Below are 17,439 nucleotides of genomic sequence, written 5' to 3' on the forward strand. Positions count from 1 at the left end.
TGTCAGTTTGACGTTTAACCTTGTGTATTGTGGTGTAGGTAGACCGCCCGACGCTGTGTAGTTTAAATTTAATGTTTTTGGTGTTAAAAAGTTCATGACCATGGGAGAACTAACGCTCACCAATTTGTTCGAGTCTCAAACTATATTCGCTGACCACAAGGACCTCATTCACGATGTGGCCTACGATTTTTACGGGGAACGAATGGCTACTTGCTCGAGCGACCAGTATGTGAAGGTAGGTTATGTTTAGATATTAATTATGATAATATTTTTTTTTTCATCAAAAGATCGATAATTCTGCCTGTGAATATAACAACTAACTTAATAAACTTTACTACAAAGGCTGGTAAATAGGGAATCGTTGGTCGGGTTCCGGGTATACTTGTGTGATGTGTTCTGCCTGTGAATATAACAACTAACTTAATAGACTTTACTACAAAGGCCGGGGTAAAATGGAACCCTATTACTAAGACTCCGCTGTCCGTCCATCCGTCTGTCCCCAGGCTGTATCTCATGAACTGTGATATGATGTATTTCTGTTGCCACTCTAACAACAAATACTAAAAAGTACAGAACCCTCAGCGGGCGAGTCCGACTCGCGCTTGTCTGGTTTTTTTGTGTGATGAGCATAAAAGTTTTTGTTGTGAAGTTTTGGGTTTGTTCCAAGTTCTTTTGATTTGTTGCACAAATTAACACCTTCACTGCACCAATTAGCTTAACTGCAGAAAGAAACTCTTACTTCAATGAATATAGGTAAGTCTTTGTAATAAGGTAGATTGGTAGAGAATACCTCGTGGCAATATGTTCGCCTTTTGTATATATTAAGTTTGTCTTTGAAAATGTCTTCAGGTGTGGGACTCGGACGGTCGCGATGGCTGGAAGATGACTGCCAGCTGGAAGGCGCACCACGGCTCCGTGTGGAAGGTCACCTGGGCCCACCCTGAGTTTGGGCAGGTTATTGCTACCTGCTCATTTGACCGCACTGCTGCTATTTGGGAGGAAGTTGGTAAGATCACTCATACTTCAATAGGGACAGTGTGCATTGGTGGGTCTGCCATCTTTTGGCCTGAATGAGAAACATAAACATATACATTGACACCTAGGTCATTCTCATAGGTTTTCTTGTGCATAGTAGGTTCTGCCACCTTGAGGGCTACATTGGAAGCATAAACTGCACATTTACATTTCGCACCAAAAATCTGATGTCTCTTGTGCTGTCCTCTACAGTTTATGCAAACATCCCTATATGATTCTTAAAATTTTACTTTTGTCATTGGATAGTTGTAAAATTTACATAGCTACTTAACAGAAAAAGTACCTTAGAAACTTTGTTAACATATAGGTACCATAACAATATTTGCTGACTTTGGCATTCATTCAAAATCAAGTTCTTAGAATAGATAAGTGCACTATTCTAAGAAAAGACCATATAAACAACACTGTCTTGTCTAAAATAAGACTTGAAACTGTGCATATATAACCTTAAATTCATATTCCCACACAAATTTTTAGATTTAAGCTGGTTATAGTAATCCTCTCTATATGTGACGTTATCTATGAAAAGGGACCTTATTGTCGATGGCGCTTCCGCCGTTACTAACGGTGCTCCGATATAAATACAACGCTGTTTCTGAGATTTCTTCTGTGCACCCTTATTTCTCATATTTCAGGTGACACCACAGCCCCAGGCTCAGAGAAAGGGCTCCGAACATGGCTGAAGCGATCCAATCTAGTTGACTCCAGGACCTCCGTGACAGATGTCAAGTTTGGTCCTAAACATTTGGGCCTATTACTAGTCACATGCTCGGCTGACGGCATTATTAGGTATGATATCAATTTAAAAAATAAATTAAGTGTGCCCAGTAGTGAGACATTACAGGCTAAGAAATAAAATAAAAATTTGTTCACTGTAAAAGAAAATAAAATCTATCTATGACTGATCATATAAATAATATGTATATTTTACAACAAGTGTATTTAAAAAAAAAAAAAAAATTACTAAAAAACTGATCGGTGATTGGCTTTAGTCACACCTTCCTGATGGAAAGTGAAGACAGGGCCTAAGAATGGATCTCACCGGTGCAGTAGTAGCCTATTGCTTTAAAGAGACCTTATCTTACTTTACTTTACCTTAGGCAAGTGATTTAAAAGTTACACATTACATTTTCTTGATCACCATAATTGTTACCAACTTGATACTATTATTTTGGGGTTTATTTCTATTTCAAATCATGAGAACCTAATAAAGAATAGTTATTTGTGCAACAAGAGAGGAAAGTTAGCTTTTCTTGCGAGTGTTGACTCAAAAACACGAGATGTAAAATAACTTTGCTCTCGTGTGTCACATACAACTTTTCAACTCAGTAGAGAACATATTAAAGGTTAAAAAAATTCAACATCAACTAAAGTTTTTATTCCTGTATTCATGGCCTTCACTAAATTAAAAAGCTACTTTGTCTCACTCCCTGGAGTGAGGAAAGACGCACTTTCCACACTCCCTGGGGTGACGAAAGTAGGCTTGTTCGAGCTGCTGAGGTGAAAAAATATTTTTACTTTTCTTGACCTTACAAAATTCCATACAAAACGTACAGTAAGCTGCAGAGATAACTAACCCCCCTTGCACACTTGTTTCCAGGGGGGTCAGTTATATCTGCAGCTTACTGTACCTGTAGGTCACAAAACTGATAAAATATCAGCACACTTTTCTAAATCAAGGGTCACAGTCACTTCTGATTCTAAATAAAAACAAACCTTTTTTTTTTTCTGTAAACACTCTTTTATCAGTGTCTTATCTCCATGTTAAATGACAGTAACTGTAATTAAATACGAATGTATGCAGGATATACGAAGCCCCCGACGTGATGAACCTGGCGCAGTGGACGCTGCAGCATGAGATCCCCACGAAGGTGTCCATCAGCTGTCTCTCCTGGAACCCCTCACTGTCAAGGTGTGTAATTTGTCGATATTTGGTGGCTTTTATATTATGTTAAACCATCTTTAAAAGATGGTCCGATGAAATAGAAGACATGGCTGGAAGGACTAAAATATGGACCAGATTAGTGCAAAATAAGGAAGAGTGGAGAAGATTGGGGGAGGCCTTTGCCCAAAGGCACACAGAATCGGTTATCGTAGATTAAGGAAAAACTATAGATACAGTATAAAAAATGTATTTCTGATATGAGGCTATAAATAAAAAAATAAAAAAATAATATTATGTTATAATTTCCCCAAATCAAAAGTAACATAATAGTAGTTAATATGACTGCTACATAATAAAAGGCATTAAAATACGAGTGTGGGTTTATGAAACGATTGAAATGAGTACCGATACAGGTTTGTTGATTTTGAAATATTGTCATTTTTTTTAATGGAAGTCTAAGAGTCGGTGGCCCAGAGGCTGTGAGTTCAAATCTCACCCAAGGCAATAATTTTTCCACCTTAAAAAAAACGTCTAAGCTTAATATCTATAGATTATGTTGGTCCGAAATAAACAATTTTTTTTTATAGCATCGTTAGCAGACATTTCTGCATGTTAAAAATTAATTAAAGATAAAGATATTTTATTATTCAAGTAGGCATATTACAATGCGCTTATGAACGTCAAATAAAGCTACACCGACTCTAACCCTACACCACTGACCCGAGAAGATTAATTTATGTATTTATCGAAGCATCTACATGTGTGTTAACTGTATTGTGTAACACTGTACGTTAACCTATATTTACTATACACTTAAAATATCAGTCGGTGATATACTGATATTGCTCTGACAATGTTATTTACAGAGTAAACCCACCAATGATAGCGGTGGGCAGCGACGAGCCGAACACGGCCGCCGTCACCCCGGTCAATGATAAGGGCGTGGCTTGCAACGGAAAGGTTTTCCTCTATGAGTAAGTATACAGGGTGGAATTTTACCAGAGCAGTTAAGATCCTGTCAAAACGTATCAAAGGTTGAGTAAAAAAAAAGAATAAAAAAAACAGACTGGAAGTAGACTGGATCGCGTCAAAAGGCCAACCGGTTGCTTTATGTATTTATGTAACAGGAAGTTAATACCTTGCACGTGTTACCGTAAAATGTATAATGATGTATAGGTAGTATAAAGCTAATGTTAATACACTCGGAGGCAGTGGGATGCTGCACTCTGATGACTTAATTATCTTACACACCCTTAATTATCTTGGACCCGGGTACGTCCTTAAACTACGTCCAAAAGAGAGGTATGGGCATTGTGCATGTTATCTCGCTTTGTGTGGCAGGGCACGGCATTCATGTCATTCCAGATCTAGAGCAGAGCCCAATTGGGGAAGTACCTCCACCTTACAGAAAACCGCAGCCAAATAACACTAGACCCTACTCATAGTGTTGTGTTCCTGCCGGTGAGTAAGGTTGCCAGAGCTCAACGAGGGGGGGAATGCTAGGGTCGGCAACGCGCATGTGACTCCTCTGGAGTTGCAGGCGTACATAGGCTACGGAGACTGCTTACCATCAGGCGGGCCGTATGCTTGTTTGCCACCGACGTAGTATAAAAATATATATTTTATTTAGCTTCACTCCGTATGTTTGTTGTTTCCTCGTGTGTGGTTGAAATGAAATCGAGCATCTATACCTACTGTTCACATGAAAACAGTAACAGACTGACTAAATAGGTAAACAAACCTAGTTAGTTTGTTATTGCAACTAATGATTATTGTTAGCTTAATGTTTATCTAAAATCTGTCTATCTAAAGCTGTTACAACTGTTTGTAAGAAATCGCACTAGCAATATAAATATAGCTATAAATTAAGTTTGCAATAACTTACAATGGTGGAGGGTAGCATACATTTTCTGCCAACAAACTGCTACGCAGTTTAGCAGATAAGTAACCATGACTGGTATAACTTCTCTTAAAAAGAAAATTTTTTACGTCGATTTTTTTTTATTTTCTGTCGTTTTTTTACACGCCATTTCGTAGTAAATGAAGAGTATCTCTGAAAGGTTAAGAATAAGTAATCTAGATTATCGGTGAATTTAAAAAAAAATATTTATTATTATATACAATAAACACAAAAAAAAACTTAAGACTAACTTAAGTCTAGTCAAAAAGAACCCCCCGAGTTGTCCCGGCGCAAAGGTACCCATAACGCTAGCCGCATTGCCACGTTGAATGGCGATGGATAACCTTTGCACCAGGTACGAACCCGCGCGGGCGTCAGACCCCCTTTTCCTCATTCGACGTCTTCATTTGACATTCGTCTAGATTATTGTATTGTTTTGTACAGATATAGCGAAGCGTCTCGCCGCTGGACTCGAACCGACTGCCTCTCGTCAGTCCAAGAGCCTGTTAACGACATCGCCTTCGCTCCCAACCTCGGCCGCTCATTCCACCTCCTTGCAGTCGCCACTAAAGATGTCCGGATCATCAAGATAGAACCCATCACGTGAGTTATACCTGCCTCTCTCTGTTAACGACATCGCCCTTCGCTCCCAATCTCGGCCGTTCGTTCCACCTCCTCGCAGTCACCACTAAAGATGTCCGGATCATTAAGATAGAACCCATCACGTGAGTTATACCTGCCTCTGTGTGATAACGACATCGCCTTCGCTCCCAACCTCGGCCGCTCATTCCTCCTCCTCGCCGTCGCCGATCACGTAAGTTATAGAACCTTCGAGTAACACCGGGAAAGGAGTAGGCATTCGCACTATTTCCCCTCTGCCGAAGCACATGCCCAACTGGGCATAACCCGGTGCGTGTTGTGATTCGACCATCCACAAAAAGATATCAAGGTGTGCAAGAATTGTCTTTGACGTGTGTTATTTTATATGTATTTGTGTCGTCATTACAGATAGGATTTTGTATGTAGTGAATGAGAAATGCGACTGTGTGCACGTTTTCCCCGCAAAAAATGGATGACATCGCCTGGGCTCCTCCCTTCCGACGTGTCGGAAGCCGGTGTTGTTCGAAGTATAGAACCCGTGATGTGGGTTATACGTAGAGCTTATTATGTGAGTTAAGAATCCATCACGTGAGTTACAGGACCCATTACGTAAGTTATATAGGTGGTAGATACGTAAGTTATATTTTAAAATGTAACAACTGTTTACTAAAATTTTATTCTGACATTTTCCACTGTGCCGTTTGCTTTTAGTACCATTTTATTTAATTTCTACTACTATCGGACTTTACAGTCGCCATCAGATATATCAACGCGGCCAAGGTGCTCACAAATATCTGAACACGCCCCTATTGTCAAGCGTGTTCAGATATTTTTGAGCACCTCGGCCGCTCAGATAAATCTGATGGCGACTGTACATGATGAAGCTGTCTATAAAGGTTTCGTTTGTGCCATTTTGTGTCAAATTTACCGGAAAGTGTTTAACCTTTTGAACGCCAGACGACAAAGGAAAATGGCGTGCCGCGGACGCTGGCTATCACGATTATTTAAGCAAAATTGAACTTTACAGAGTCCCGCGTTAGTCGCTATTGCATTGGCGAAACTGTCGGCTGTAGCCGTCGTTGGCGTTCTTGGCAAGTCATTCAAAAGTCGGCCATAGCCGACGGTGGCGGTCAAAAGGTTAACAATATTTTGTCACATCCACAGAGATTCGTCGACATCCTCAAACGGTTCAAACGTGCGCTTCAAAACGGAAGTGATGGCGGCGTTCGAGGAGCACTACTCGTGCGTGTGGCGCGTCTCCTGGAACGTGACGGGCACCTTGCTGGCCTCGTCGGGGGACGACTGCAGTGTTCGCTTATGGAAAAGTGAGTATAGCTACAGAATAAATAATGGTACTACCATACAGAAAGGAAACTACATACGAAGCCGAAGTTTGACAGCGATTCAGGGCCGAATCATGTCCCTTTCTAATGGAACTTTCCCTTTCGGCAGTTTAAGGTTGTCAAAATTCAGGTAATTATCTTACCTGTGGTTGTGCACGCAAAGGGACGACGAGTTGTGCCAACCCTAATTGCTCGGAGCAATGCCGAGCCGAACGGAGCCGAGAAAGCTCGAACGCTCTAGTTTCCTCCCCCTGGTATAGGCGAGGTGACAACTATTGCTCTTGTGCCGTGGGGTGCCAATTACCAGTCATTGGCATTTTTATAGGAATATCACCACTGTCTTAAGACAAGGTTGAAACTGTCAACTATTGGTACCATTGGTTCAAGTAGTATTTGTTAAGACTTGAGTCCTCTGCTTTGAAACTCGACTTAGTTTTTCAGACTCGCATATTAAGTCGAAACTCGAGTTCTTTTCAACTTGTTAGAGAATTTAAGTAATATTCGTGGATTAGGCACACAAATTATACAATAACGCATATTTAGGTTAAGCCTATGAAATTGATAACGGAGTCTTTATTCGGAGGCTCGAGTCCTTTTGAGCTCTCTTAAAAAGACTCAATAAATGTCTCGCCTCGGGACTTAGACTTGGAAATTTTTTAAGCGCCGAGTTTCGTAAAAACGAGTGGAGTTCTTCAAATTTAGACTAGAGTTCCTACCAACACTAGATTCAAGCGTGCGTTTCAAAACAGAAGTAATGGTAGCGTTCCAGGAGCATTACTCCTGTGTGTGGCGCGTCTCCTGGAACGTGACGTCCTTGGGGTATGATTGCAGTGTGAAACTTTTGGCGAGGTGTCGACCATTAGTGTTGTGCGTTGTGCCAATCATTGGCAAATTACTGGTAGTTGGCCCTTTTACTAGAGAATCGTGTAGATACTTTTGATGCTAACTACATGTTTTTGACGATATTGATGCTTATATTAGGAAAGAAACTGAAATATCGAAACCTATTCAGTCGACCAGTAAGCACAATTTTAAAGAATACCCTGTCAACAAACTTAATTGCTCAAGGTGCAAAAATAATTTGATTTGATTTTGATTGCTCTTTCATGAATCGTGATGAAGCCTATATCGCAGGAAAAATCTTAATAGCGCGAGGCAGCCGCGCCGCCCGCGCGGCGCTAGCGACATCTATCGGAAACATGGTGTACTTTAGAACGGCAGTGGACAATCGCTTCTCCATTCAAACGTACAGGTCGATTAACAAGAGCTGGTACGAATGAAATGAATGAGTGAATGAACATATCTATGTGTGTATCACATTAACCAATAAAATGGCGGCTCTGACTATACAGAATATAACCGCGAAAATCGAAGGTCGTCAATTGCGGGCATTTTACTCCGTCACTCTAATTACCTACGTCTTAGCGAGAATAAAAGAGAAAGATCCCCGCAATTAGCAACATACAGTGAAAGTTTCGTTAATTCCATTCGTGCCAGCTTTCCTGAATCAACTTTGTATTTCCCTCAATATTGACATCATGGAAAATATTTTTACATTATTTATTGTATATTAACCAAAGCTATGCCGCTTCATGACACTTTTTTATAATTATAAAGAGTTTAGAGCGAAAAAATCCATATCTATTTATAAAAACTCCTATTTCTTATAATAATTTAAAAAAATTGAAAAATCCAACGAAGGGACATACACAGCCAGAGTACAATAATACACACACACGTACAGAGTATAATAATATGCCTCAAATTGCGTAAAAATATTTTCTATAATGTGGATATCCAAAGAGGAAAATGGGGACTACTTTTGTATGAGGTCCCACGTGACTTCGTTGTCTTTGCTAATAGAGTCTGTTCGGAAAGAGAAGAGTCGTGGAATGTATTGGGCCCCATACATTCCACGACTCTTTCCGCATATACTCTACCTAAGGTTTACCCTAATACGAGTATTTTAACAGTTTCTTTTTACTAAGTAAAATATGAATATGTTTTATTCACTCCTTTTACAATTTTAATTGAATTTTATAGAAAACTTGCGTCAGTGGTAGTGTATCGATGGTAGACGGTTATCACGCTGTATGTGATTCGCACGTCGTTCCGATGTTTAAGTGAGACAATATTATGCGCGTATTATAGCGACATCCCGCTCGCACATCGGAGCGACGTGCAAATCGCATCCAATGTTATAACCGACGTAGAGCGGTACTTGTCCCGCTCCCTCCGCGCGGGTGCGGAGGTAGGGGAGACTTGATCCTTGGGGAAAGTTGGAAACTAAATTATTAAGCCATAAATGTTTGCCAATAAATGAAATATAACTGTTTTGATTTTGACAACGTAGTAGAGTTAAAATTGCTATTTTAGATTTATTTTAAGTTAAATATGACTATAACTTTATAATTTAGGGGTCCAAGTCTATTCAATGATTGTATGCATTATTTAATAATATTCCTTAATACTACCCGTGGGCAAACTTAATTGCACAAGGCGTTAAAAAATAGAATAAATGAATTTGAATTTGAATTATCGCTTCTAGTATAACATCGCGACGTCCATATCGCAGGAAAAATCTTAACAGCGCGAGTCAGCCGCGCCGCCCGCGCGGCGCTAGCGACATCTATCGAGAAATAGAGTCATACCTATATAAGTTGGCAGGGAGTGTAATTGTAAACGTCATAATTTAAAGTTTCACATTAGAATAACACTTGCACAGTCTGTGCGTTGGTCTGATTCTATGCTGTCCTTTAATTGTATGTACATATTTAGAATAGAATTTCTGGATATTTTAAGTTTCTTTTTACTAATTAAAATATGAATATGTTGGTATATGTCGCTTTTTCAATTCCAATTCAATTGTGACGGCACTCCAGCAGTGAGCAGTCATGAATGTAGTTAAGTTTTAGGCATTGTGACACCACATCGATTTATAGTTTTGGTATTTTGAGAAAAAATAGGCATTCTGAGATTCCCTTCCCATACACACACACAATTTCCTTTTGACATCTGGGAACTTTGATATATGGATATAATAAAAATTAAAGTATGTACGGTCACGTCTGAAAATATCGAAACGAAAATAGTTCCAAAAATATGTATACACGACTTTACTGCTCATATATTAAGGTAGTGTATACATATTTTCGCACATTTTTTGTACCGACATTTTTAGACGTGACTGTACAATGGAATAAAAGCGATGTCAAATTTAATTCAACAGGCGCAAAAATTATATTCTAATTTTGAGTTTAAAGTTCGTTTGAAAAAGGTAAACAATCTTGACGTGTGCAAAAACGCTTTTTAAAAATCTGTAACTATTGCTTATGAAAGTAAAATAATGTAAAAAGTCGTATATGATTTATAATTGGTTCATATTTGCAGTGACTTATTTTTCAAAAATTAAAAAAAAAGTCAAGATCGCTTACTTCCTAATGCTAAAAAAACGGATTTTACATAGATTGAAATTTATCTGGTAGAAATGTGGTAGGTACAGTAATTGGGTTTGAATATCATCGCGAGGTTCATAACGCAGGAACAAACCACCCCGTTTAAGTAAGTAAGTAAGTAAATATTCTTTATTGTGCACCATACATTTAAAAATAGACAGGAAATGAAAAAACACGTAAAAGTTAGGTAACAACAGGCGGTCTTATCGCTAAGAAGCGATCTCTTCCAGACAACCTTTGGGTAGCAGGAAACAATGAACTTACAACATTGAACGGGTAGTGCCGATATACATATAATTCAACAAAATGAAGACGCAAACAATATAATACATACCTACATACTAATAAAATAAATACATATATACATACATACATTATATATTATACAATCATAAATAAAGGCAAGTTAAGGCAGCGAAAGGTAGTGAGTCTTCAAAAGATTTTTGAAAACGGGAAGGGATTTAGCACGTCTAATGTCTAATGGCAAAGCATTCCACAACCGAACAGCACGAAAAGAAAAAGAGTTGCTATAAAATTTTGATGATGAAGGTGGTAGAGCAAGGAGATGCATCTCCGCACAGCGGACCGAGGAAAGATAGTTGAAACGCTTTTTAAGATATAGAGGGGTGGAGGGGTTGAAAAGAATGTTATAAAGAAGTACAAGAATATGAGAGTTACGGCGATGACGAATAGGGAGCCACTTGAGCTGGGTACGAAATTCAGAGACGTGGTCATATTTGCGTAATCCAAATATGAATCTTATACAGACGTTTTGAAGGCGCTCAAGTTTATTTAGCTGGTCCTCTGTAAGATCAAGAAAGCAAATATCGGCATAATCCAATATAGGGAGAAGAAGAGATTGAGCAAGCGCAATTCTGGTAGCGAGCGGCAAGAAGCTACGAAGCCTGCGAAGTGACCCCAGAGAAGCAAACATCTTCCTACTGATCTCACTTATCTTTTATTCAAAGAGAATTTGAAATTCACTTTGCTTTTTTTGGGCAGTGTAAAAATATTAACTGCGCGAGTCAGCCGCGCAAGGCGCTAGCGACATCTCTCGGGAAACGTACGTATTTAGAGTCAGACTAAGCTAACTTTGCCACCGACTTGAACAATACAAAGTGAGGGAGCGCCATTATAAACGTCATATTTTCATAGAAATGTGTCATAAATGATAGCCGCACTTTGTCATTTGCAAATGTTTGGTCCGACTAGAACAGAATTTCATTAAACTAATACCTTTAATAATTTAATTTTCTGCATTTTCGGTAGTTTATTTCTAAAATCAATGTTTGTCGATATGTACGGAGATTTTCCCCCACTCTCCGCACGTGTAGTTCTACTTACGTGGAATTGTGGATGGATCCATGTGAAGTACTCATCGATCTTTTTTAAGGTTTTAAAGTGTTCCTTAATCTTGAAGACATAATTAATACTACCCGTTGGCAAATTTAATTGCACAAGGCGTCAAAAACTTTTTTGAATATTTGAAGTTTGAATTAACTCTACTAGAAGATAACATAGGCACGTCGATATCGCAGGAAAAATCTTGCCAGCGCGAGTCAACCGCGCCGCCCGCGCGGCGCTAGCGACATCTGTCGGAGAACTTGTGCAACTGGCTAACGTTTGTTGCGAGTTTTTTTTGAAGTGTATGCTCTTTTCTTTGCAAATGTGCAGGTATGGCAGAGGGGCGTCGGTATAACTCGATTGCCACTGTTTTGCCTAACTTTAAGACAGGTTTTACTCATGTAGTAAAGAAAATAAAATACGAAGCGCTGGTGGCCTAGCGGTAAGAGCGTGCGACTTGCAATTCGGAGGTCGCGGGTTCAAACCCCGGCTCGTACCAATGAGTTTTTCGGAATTTATGTACGAAATATCATTTGATATTTACCAGTCGCTTTTCGGTGAAGGAAAACATCGTGAGGAAACCGGACTAATCCCAACAAGGCCTAGTTTATCCTCTGGGTTGGAAGGTCAGATGGCAGTCGCTTTCGTAAAAACTAGTGCCTACGCCACATCTTGGGATTAGTTGTCAAGCGGACCCCAGGCTCTCATGAGCCGTGGCAAAATGCCGGGACAACGCGAGGAAGAAGAAGAAGGCGTCAAAAACTTTTTTGAATATTTGAAGTTTGAATTAACTCTACTAGAAGATAACATAGGCACGTCGATATCGCAGGAAAAATCTTGCCAGCGCGAGTCAACCGCGCCGCCCGCGCGGCGCTAGCGACATCTGTCGGAGAACTTGTGCAACTGGCTAACGTTTGTTGCGAGTTTTTTTTGAAGTGTATGCTCTTTTCTTTGCAAATGTGCAGGTATGGCAGAGGGGCGTCGGTATAACTCGATTGCCACTGTTTTGCCTAACTTTAAGACAGGTTTTACTCATGTAGTAAAGAAAATAAAATACTTTTGCGAGTCTATATGTATACGAATATTTTTGTCCATTATGCGTGGGCCGATAAGCACTTGACCGTTTTTTTATTGTACTGTTAGGCCCCTTCCACATTTGGCGGTGGCGGCTCATCTGTGGTGGAAACGCAGCCTAAGGCTACTAAACTAACCAAGCTTATTTTATTAATATATTTTATAATTTTCTCTTCCAGTGCAATACCTGAACCAATGGAAGTGTGTGGCCGTGTTCAAAAACGAGACCTTACCCGGCGACAGCCCGCCCCTCTCCAGACCACACACCACCTACATGCGCATGGCCACTATGGCCAACCCGGGCCACATGCCCTTCCACTGACCCCACTCGACCTGGCCACAGTGTAAGTACAAAAAACCGGCAAAGAGCATGTCGGGCCACGCTCAGTGTAGGGTTCCGTAGTTACTCTTCCGTCACAATAAGCTAAACTGGAGCTTAAAGTATAGTAAATTGTTAACCAAGGGATGAAACGGTACCTTTCACGCGAGTTAAACAAATAGGCAAATTTGCATAATCAGTACCTAATTAAAGTAAGTCTTTTTACTATGAAGGGGAAACTTTTTGCGATAACTCAAAAACAGCTAAACTGATCATGTCCGCTATAGTTTTCATTTAATGTCTTTCTTAAGCTCTACTTCCACGATTTTTTTCATATTTTTTGGACCTATGGTTCAAAAGTTAGAGGGGACACATTTTTTTCATTCGGAGCGATTATCTCCGAATATATTCACTTTATCAAAACATGTTTGTTGAAGATCCTTATTAGTTTTGAACGACCTTTCCAAAGATATCCCACACTGTAGGTTTGAAGAAAAAAAAAAACACCCCCACTTTACGTGTAAAAACGAGACTTAACCCGCCCCTCTCCAGACCACACACCGAAAACCGCCGAACCGTTCGGCCGCACCGAAACTGATTTAATGTTATCTCGAGTCGCTTTCGGCTAATAAAAAGTAATTGTATAATTTAAAACTGCCTGATAAGTAAGTGCCCATTTCAGAAAAAAATCTTCTAAGATTTTAACAAGTCTACAAAAGTTTCGGTTTCGGCCGAAACTAGAGCTAAAGCCGAACCTTCGGTTTCTGTTTCGGCAAGGAAATATGTTTCGGTCGGACACTAGTTTGTAGATACTAAAAATTCATTGATTGAATTACTCGTAGATGTTTAAAGTCGTAGATGTGTAAGAATTCGTACTTAGAATTTGACACCCAGTGTTTGACAATCCAGGGACTTTTTCTTACAATTTAGTATATGGAGTGTGGAATTAAGAGGAGTGACATCTCTTATGGTGGAACTGTTGCAAAATTGTCCAGCTGTCAGCTATAAATAATAGTTCCAAATCTCTCCAGAGTAGCGCTAGAGTAGCTAAGAACCTAGGCGTTATTGACGGAGTGAAGTGCGCTGTCTATGATTTGATTTTTTTATTCAAGTTTTCTAGGTATTGTAGCGCCACCTATGTAAGGTTTTTTGTTACATGGAGATTTATTTCCTTACCTCCACCTTCCGTAATTTAGTAGTTTCATTGCCTCCAGAATTCCAGATTCAGGCGAACTAAATTGAAATAAAAACCGGTCAAGTGCGAGTTCGTTTTACTCGCGCACCGAGTGTTCCGTACAAACTTTGAATTATCTCTCATAACTATAAAAGCGAAAGACTTGATCATAAGTAGGTACCTATACATAATACATATAATTGTGTACAGCGCCATCTATCGGCAAATTGTCTAACTAATGTGCACGTATGTTAGTTTTTCGAGGATAATTCTCTAACGTGTGAACCAATTTCAAAAATTGTTGTATTATTTGAAAAAAGGTATATTTAATGTAATGTCATAGAAATTTCAAGTGTAACACACGTAAAGTTGGTCAAATTACAAACAGTGTTCGGAAATGGTTTTTGTTAATTAAAAAAAAGTTACCAAGATAGAGGCCTGATTATATTTTTCCTGTAAAATCTATAGTAATGTTAATACATTACTATTCCAAATTTCAAATCTTGTTAAAATTTCTTAAGTACTTCTTGAGATATTTAGCAGTGTGACAGACGGACGGACAGAGTCGCTCTTAAGGGTTCCTTTTGTTCCTTTTTGGTACGGAACCATAAAAAGGTCAATGTGCACAAACGATACCACAGTTTGGTTAGTGCTGTTCATGTCGATATTTTCAAAAAAGTTTGAATTATAGAATAACGCGAGAATTCACCACTAGGGGCGCTACTGTTGCGTTCAAATGTAACTAAGTATTTTTTTTATGTTATTGGTATTTCGAAAATTGTGCAATTTTATAGTTATAGTTGCATGTACTGTACAGTAATTGTTATTTTTATTTTATTTCAGACTTTATAGAGACAAGTTTATTGTATAAATATATGGTAATAAAAAAATATTTTGGCTCGAAATACAAATAAGGTCAACCATGGTCAACTCAGACGGGGCAAGTTTTCGCACAATCGAATTTTTTAAATGCATTGTGTGGTGTGGACGCAAAAATTATCGTCTTATATCCGTCAATAAATCGTCTCGGTTATCCCTATAGGGACCGTGCGCGTTGGAGGGTCTGCAATCTTGTGGCCTGAATCGGAACCATATACATGTACATTTACACGTCAAGTGTTTTCTTGTGCATAGTAGGTTCTGCCATCTTGTGGGCTACATCGGAACAAAAAACATCACATTTACGCCTCGCGCCAAAAATCTGACGGCTCCTGTGCTGCCTCCTACAGTTCATGCACGCTCCCTGTAGGCCCTCTCTCTCTGTAAACAAACCGCCTTGATGCATCAATGTCATATCTTATTATCTGTAAAAACTTGTCAAAATCAGTTGAAGGCACAGTATGTATAAGTTACTCTATGGTTTACGAAAGGTGCTAGTGCTGCACTCTGGCGGCAGAACATTGCAGTGATACTCCCTATTGAGAACTTAGTTATGTATTGTAGAAATCAAGTTTCATGTATATTAAAAAAAAATACTTTAATGTTAATAAATTTCGAATAAAATACCACAATCGAACGCAATATTTCACTCTATTATTTATCTAACTAAAATAATATTTCACTAATAAATGACTACAAAACTTAAATCAGTCCAAAACATTCGTTGTCCAAAACGTCCTGTACAACAGAAACGATTTATTCGCTTAAAATTACATGTTTTATGACATAAGGGGTCGACGGGTCATTTCATGGGTGCGGTGCGGCGGAACCGCTGCAGGTGTGGCGTGTCCTTACTGGCGTTTGCGCGCTGACTGTACCAGCCAACCTGGGAAAAAATCTTACCCAGTAAATAAATAATTATTTGGGTTTTACACAGCTCTTTTAGGGTCGGCAACGCGCTTGTAACACCTCTGGAGTTGCAGGCGTCCATAGGCTACGGTGACTGCTTACCATCAGGCGGGCCGTATGCTTGCTTGCCACCGTCGTGGTATAAAAAAAAAGCTCTACCTAACCATAAACTAAACCAATGCTTGTACTAGGTATGGGAAAGAGACATTTGACTTTGATCCTTATTCTTTCACTGACATGTGTTAAATTTGTTTAATATCAAAAAGTGGCGCCATCTTACCGGGCACAACCTAAAGTTATGGCACCATTGCTCGAAACGATACTGCCATACCTTTGGCCTTAGATCTATTAGATGGCGCCACTAGTAAAAGAATAAGGATCAAAGAGAAATGGCGTTCTAAAAGTTTTAATCATGCGTCGAAAGATGGCAGTAAATTTACTGTGGCTAACAAATTTTCTTTGACAATCCATCTCTATTTCAAATTCTCTTTGGTATGGGTACCAGGCGACGATATACATGCTTATATAAATAAATACCTTAGATACATACAACTCGGGAACAAATATTCGTGATGAACAAACAAATAAATGCCTTTACCAGGATTCGAACCTGGGATTTCTTACTTTGTTGGACTACCGACTAGACTAGTCTAGGAGGCCGTAACAACCAACAACTATATCTGTTGTCCGTTGTTGTTACTGTCGTTGTTGTCTGTTGGTAGATGTGAGGAATAAAAAATGGTGCTAAATATTAGTGCTTCATACTTTTCTCAAATTACCACCGTATTAAGAGATGGAAATAATTGGCTAAATCAGTGTATTGTTCTACTGAACATTGCTACGCTGTGCTTAGACTATACTTTACATATAAAGTTTGAGAGTAAATGCTGAGAAAAATTAGATCAATGTTTGATGCCGAGGGCCTACCGCGAAACGTTCTAACGTTAGACGTGTTGCCTTCCTGTCAGACTTACGTACGAATTTACAACTGCGACAGAGAGGCAACACTGCGAACGCGATTTACGGTAGGCCCCCTGTACTTCTTTCATTTGGTTGAAAAAAGGAACAATAAATTTTGTTGAACTTACTGGCATTGCCCGTTCACTCTTACAGTGGCTGTTTGAAGACGAATGTGGACTCACGATATTTCTGGAAATAATAATAAAATCGTTTTAAGTATAAGACATCCTTTTTCTTGGCAACAATCTTACTCGTATAATTTAAGGACCAAACAGACCAGATGAGTCAAAAACATACCCCAATGAAGCTCGTTTGATCGTGGTGGCGTTATTCTGTAGTAAAATACGAGCGGGCGGAGTCGCCAACCCTCCTGTGGCTCGCCAACTACAAGCAAAAAACGAATAAACTTAAGTAATGGGTTTTATAAATTATAATACATAACCGCTAATGTTTGGACACTTGTTATAAAACAACAAAAGCTGATTGTGATATAGTATGAATTTTATGAAATAATTTTTTCGACTCGGGACCTAATCTGTTTAACATAAGGTATTATTTTCTT

The 17,439-nt window shown here is 39.2% G+C and overlaps 2 protein-coding genes across 2 annotated transcripts in view; one reads left to right on the plus strand and one right to left on the minus strand.

The window, feature by feature from the left end:
* LOC133527463 (nucleoporin SEH1) overlaps positions 1-17,439 on the plus strand; it is a 22,407-nt gene continuing 4,968 nt past the window's right edge. Inside the window, exons 1-8 of the mRNA XM_061864488.1 lie at positions 1-235; positions 850-1,006; positions 1,671-1,824; positions 2,840-2,947; positions 3,787-3,894; positions 5,265-5,423; positions 6,585-6,745; positions 12,816-12,980. Coding sequence (XP_061720472.1) covers positions 95-235; positions 850-1,006; positions 1,671-1,824; positions 2,840-2,947; positions 3,787-3,894; positions 5,265-5,423; positions 6,585-6,745; positions 12,816-12,958 — 1,131 coding nt within the window. The 5' untranslated portion in view covers positions 1-94 and the 3' untranslated portion in view covers positions 12,959-12,980. The remainder of the gene's footprint in view (positions 236-849; positions 1,007-1,670; positions 1,825-2,839; positions 2,948-3,786; positions 3,895-5,264; positions 5,424-6,584; positions 6,746-12,815; positions 12,981-17,439) is intronic.
* Positions 15,641-17,439, minus strand: part of LOC133527454 (uncharacterized) — a 22,883-nt gene continuing 21,084 nt past the window's right edge. Inside the window, exons 9-11 of the mRNA XM_061864470.1 lie at positions 17,175-17,261; positions 17,006-17,066; positions 15,641-15,894 (exon numbers count right to left, since the gene is read on the minus strand). Of these exons, the coding sequence (XP_061720454.1) occupies positions 15,811-15,894; positions 17,006-17,066; positions 17,175-17,261 (232 nt within the window). The 3' untranslated portion in view covers positions 15,641-15,810. The remainder of the gene's footprint in view (positions 15,895-17,005; positions 17,067-17,174; positions 17,262-17,439) is intronic.

This window comes from Cydia pomonella, chromosome 18 (genome assembly GCF_033807575.1).
Source record: "Cydia pomonella isolate Wapato2018A chromosome 18, ilCydPomo1, whole genome shotgun sequence".
NCBI lineage: Eukaryota > Metazoa > Arthropoda > Insecta > Lepidoptera > Tortricidae > Cydia > Cydia pomonella.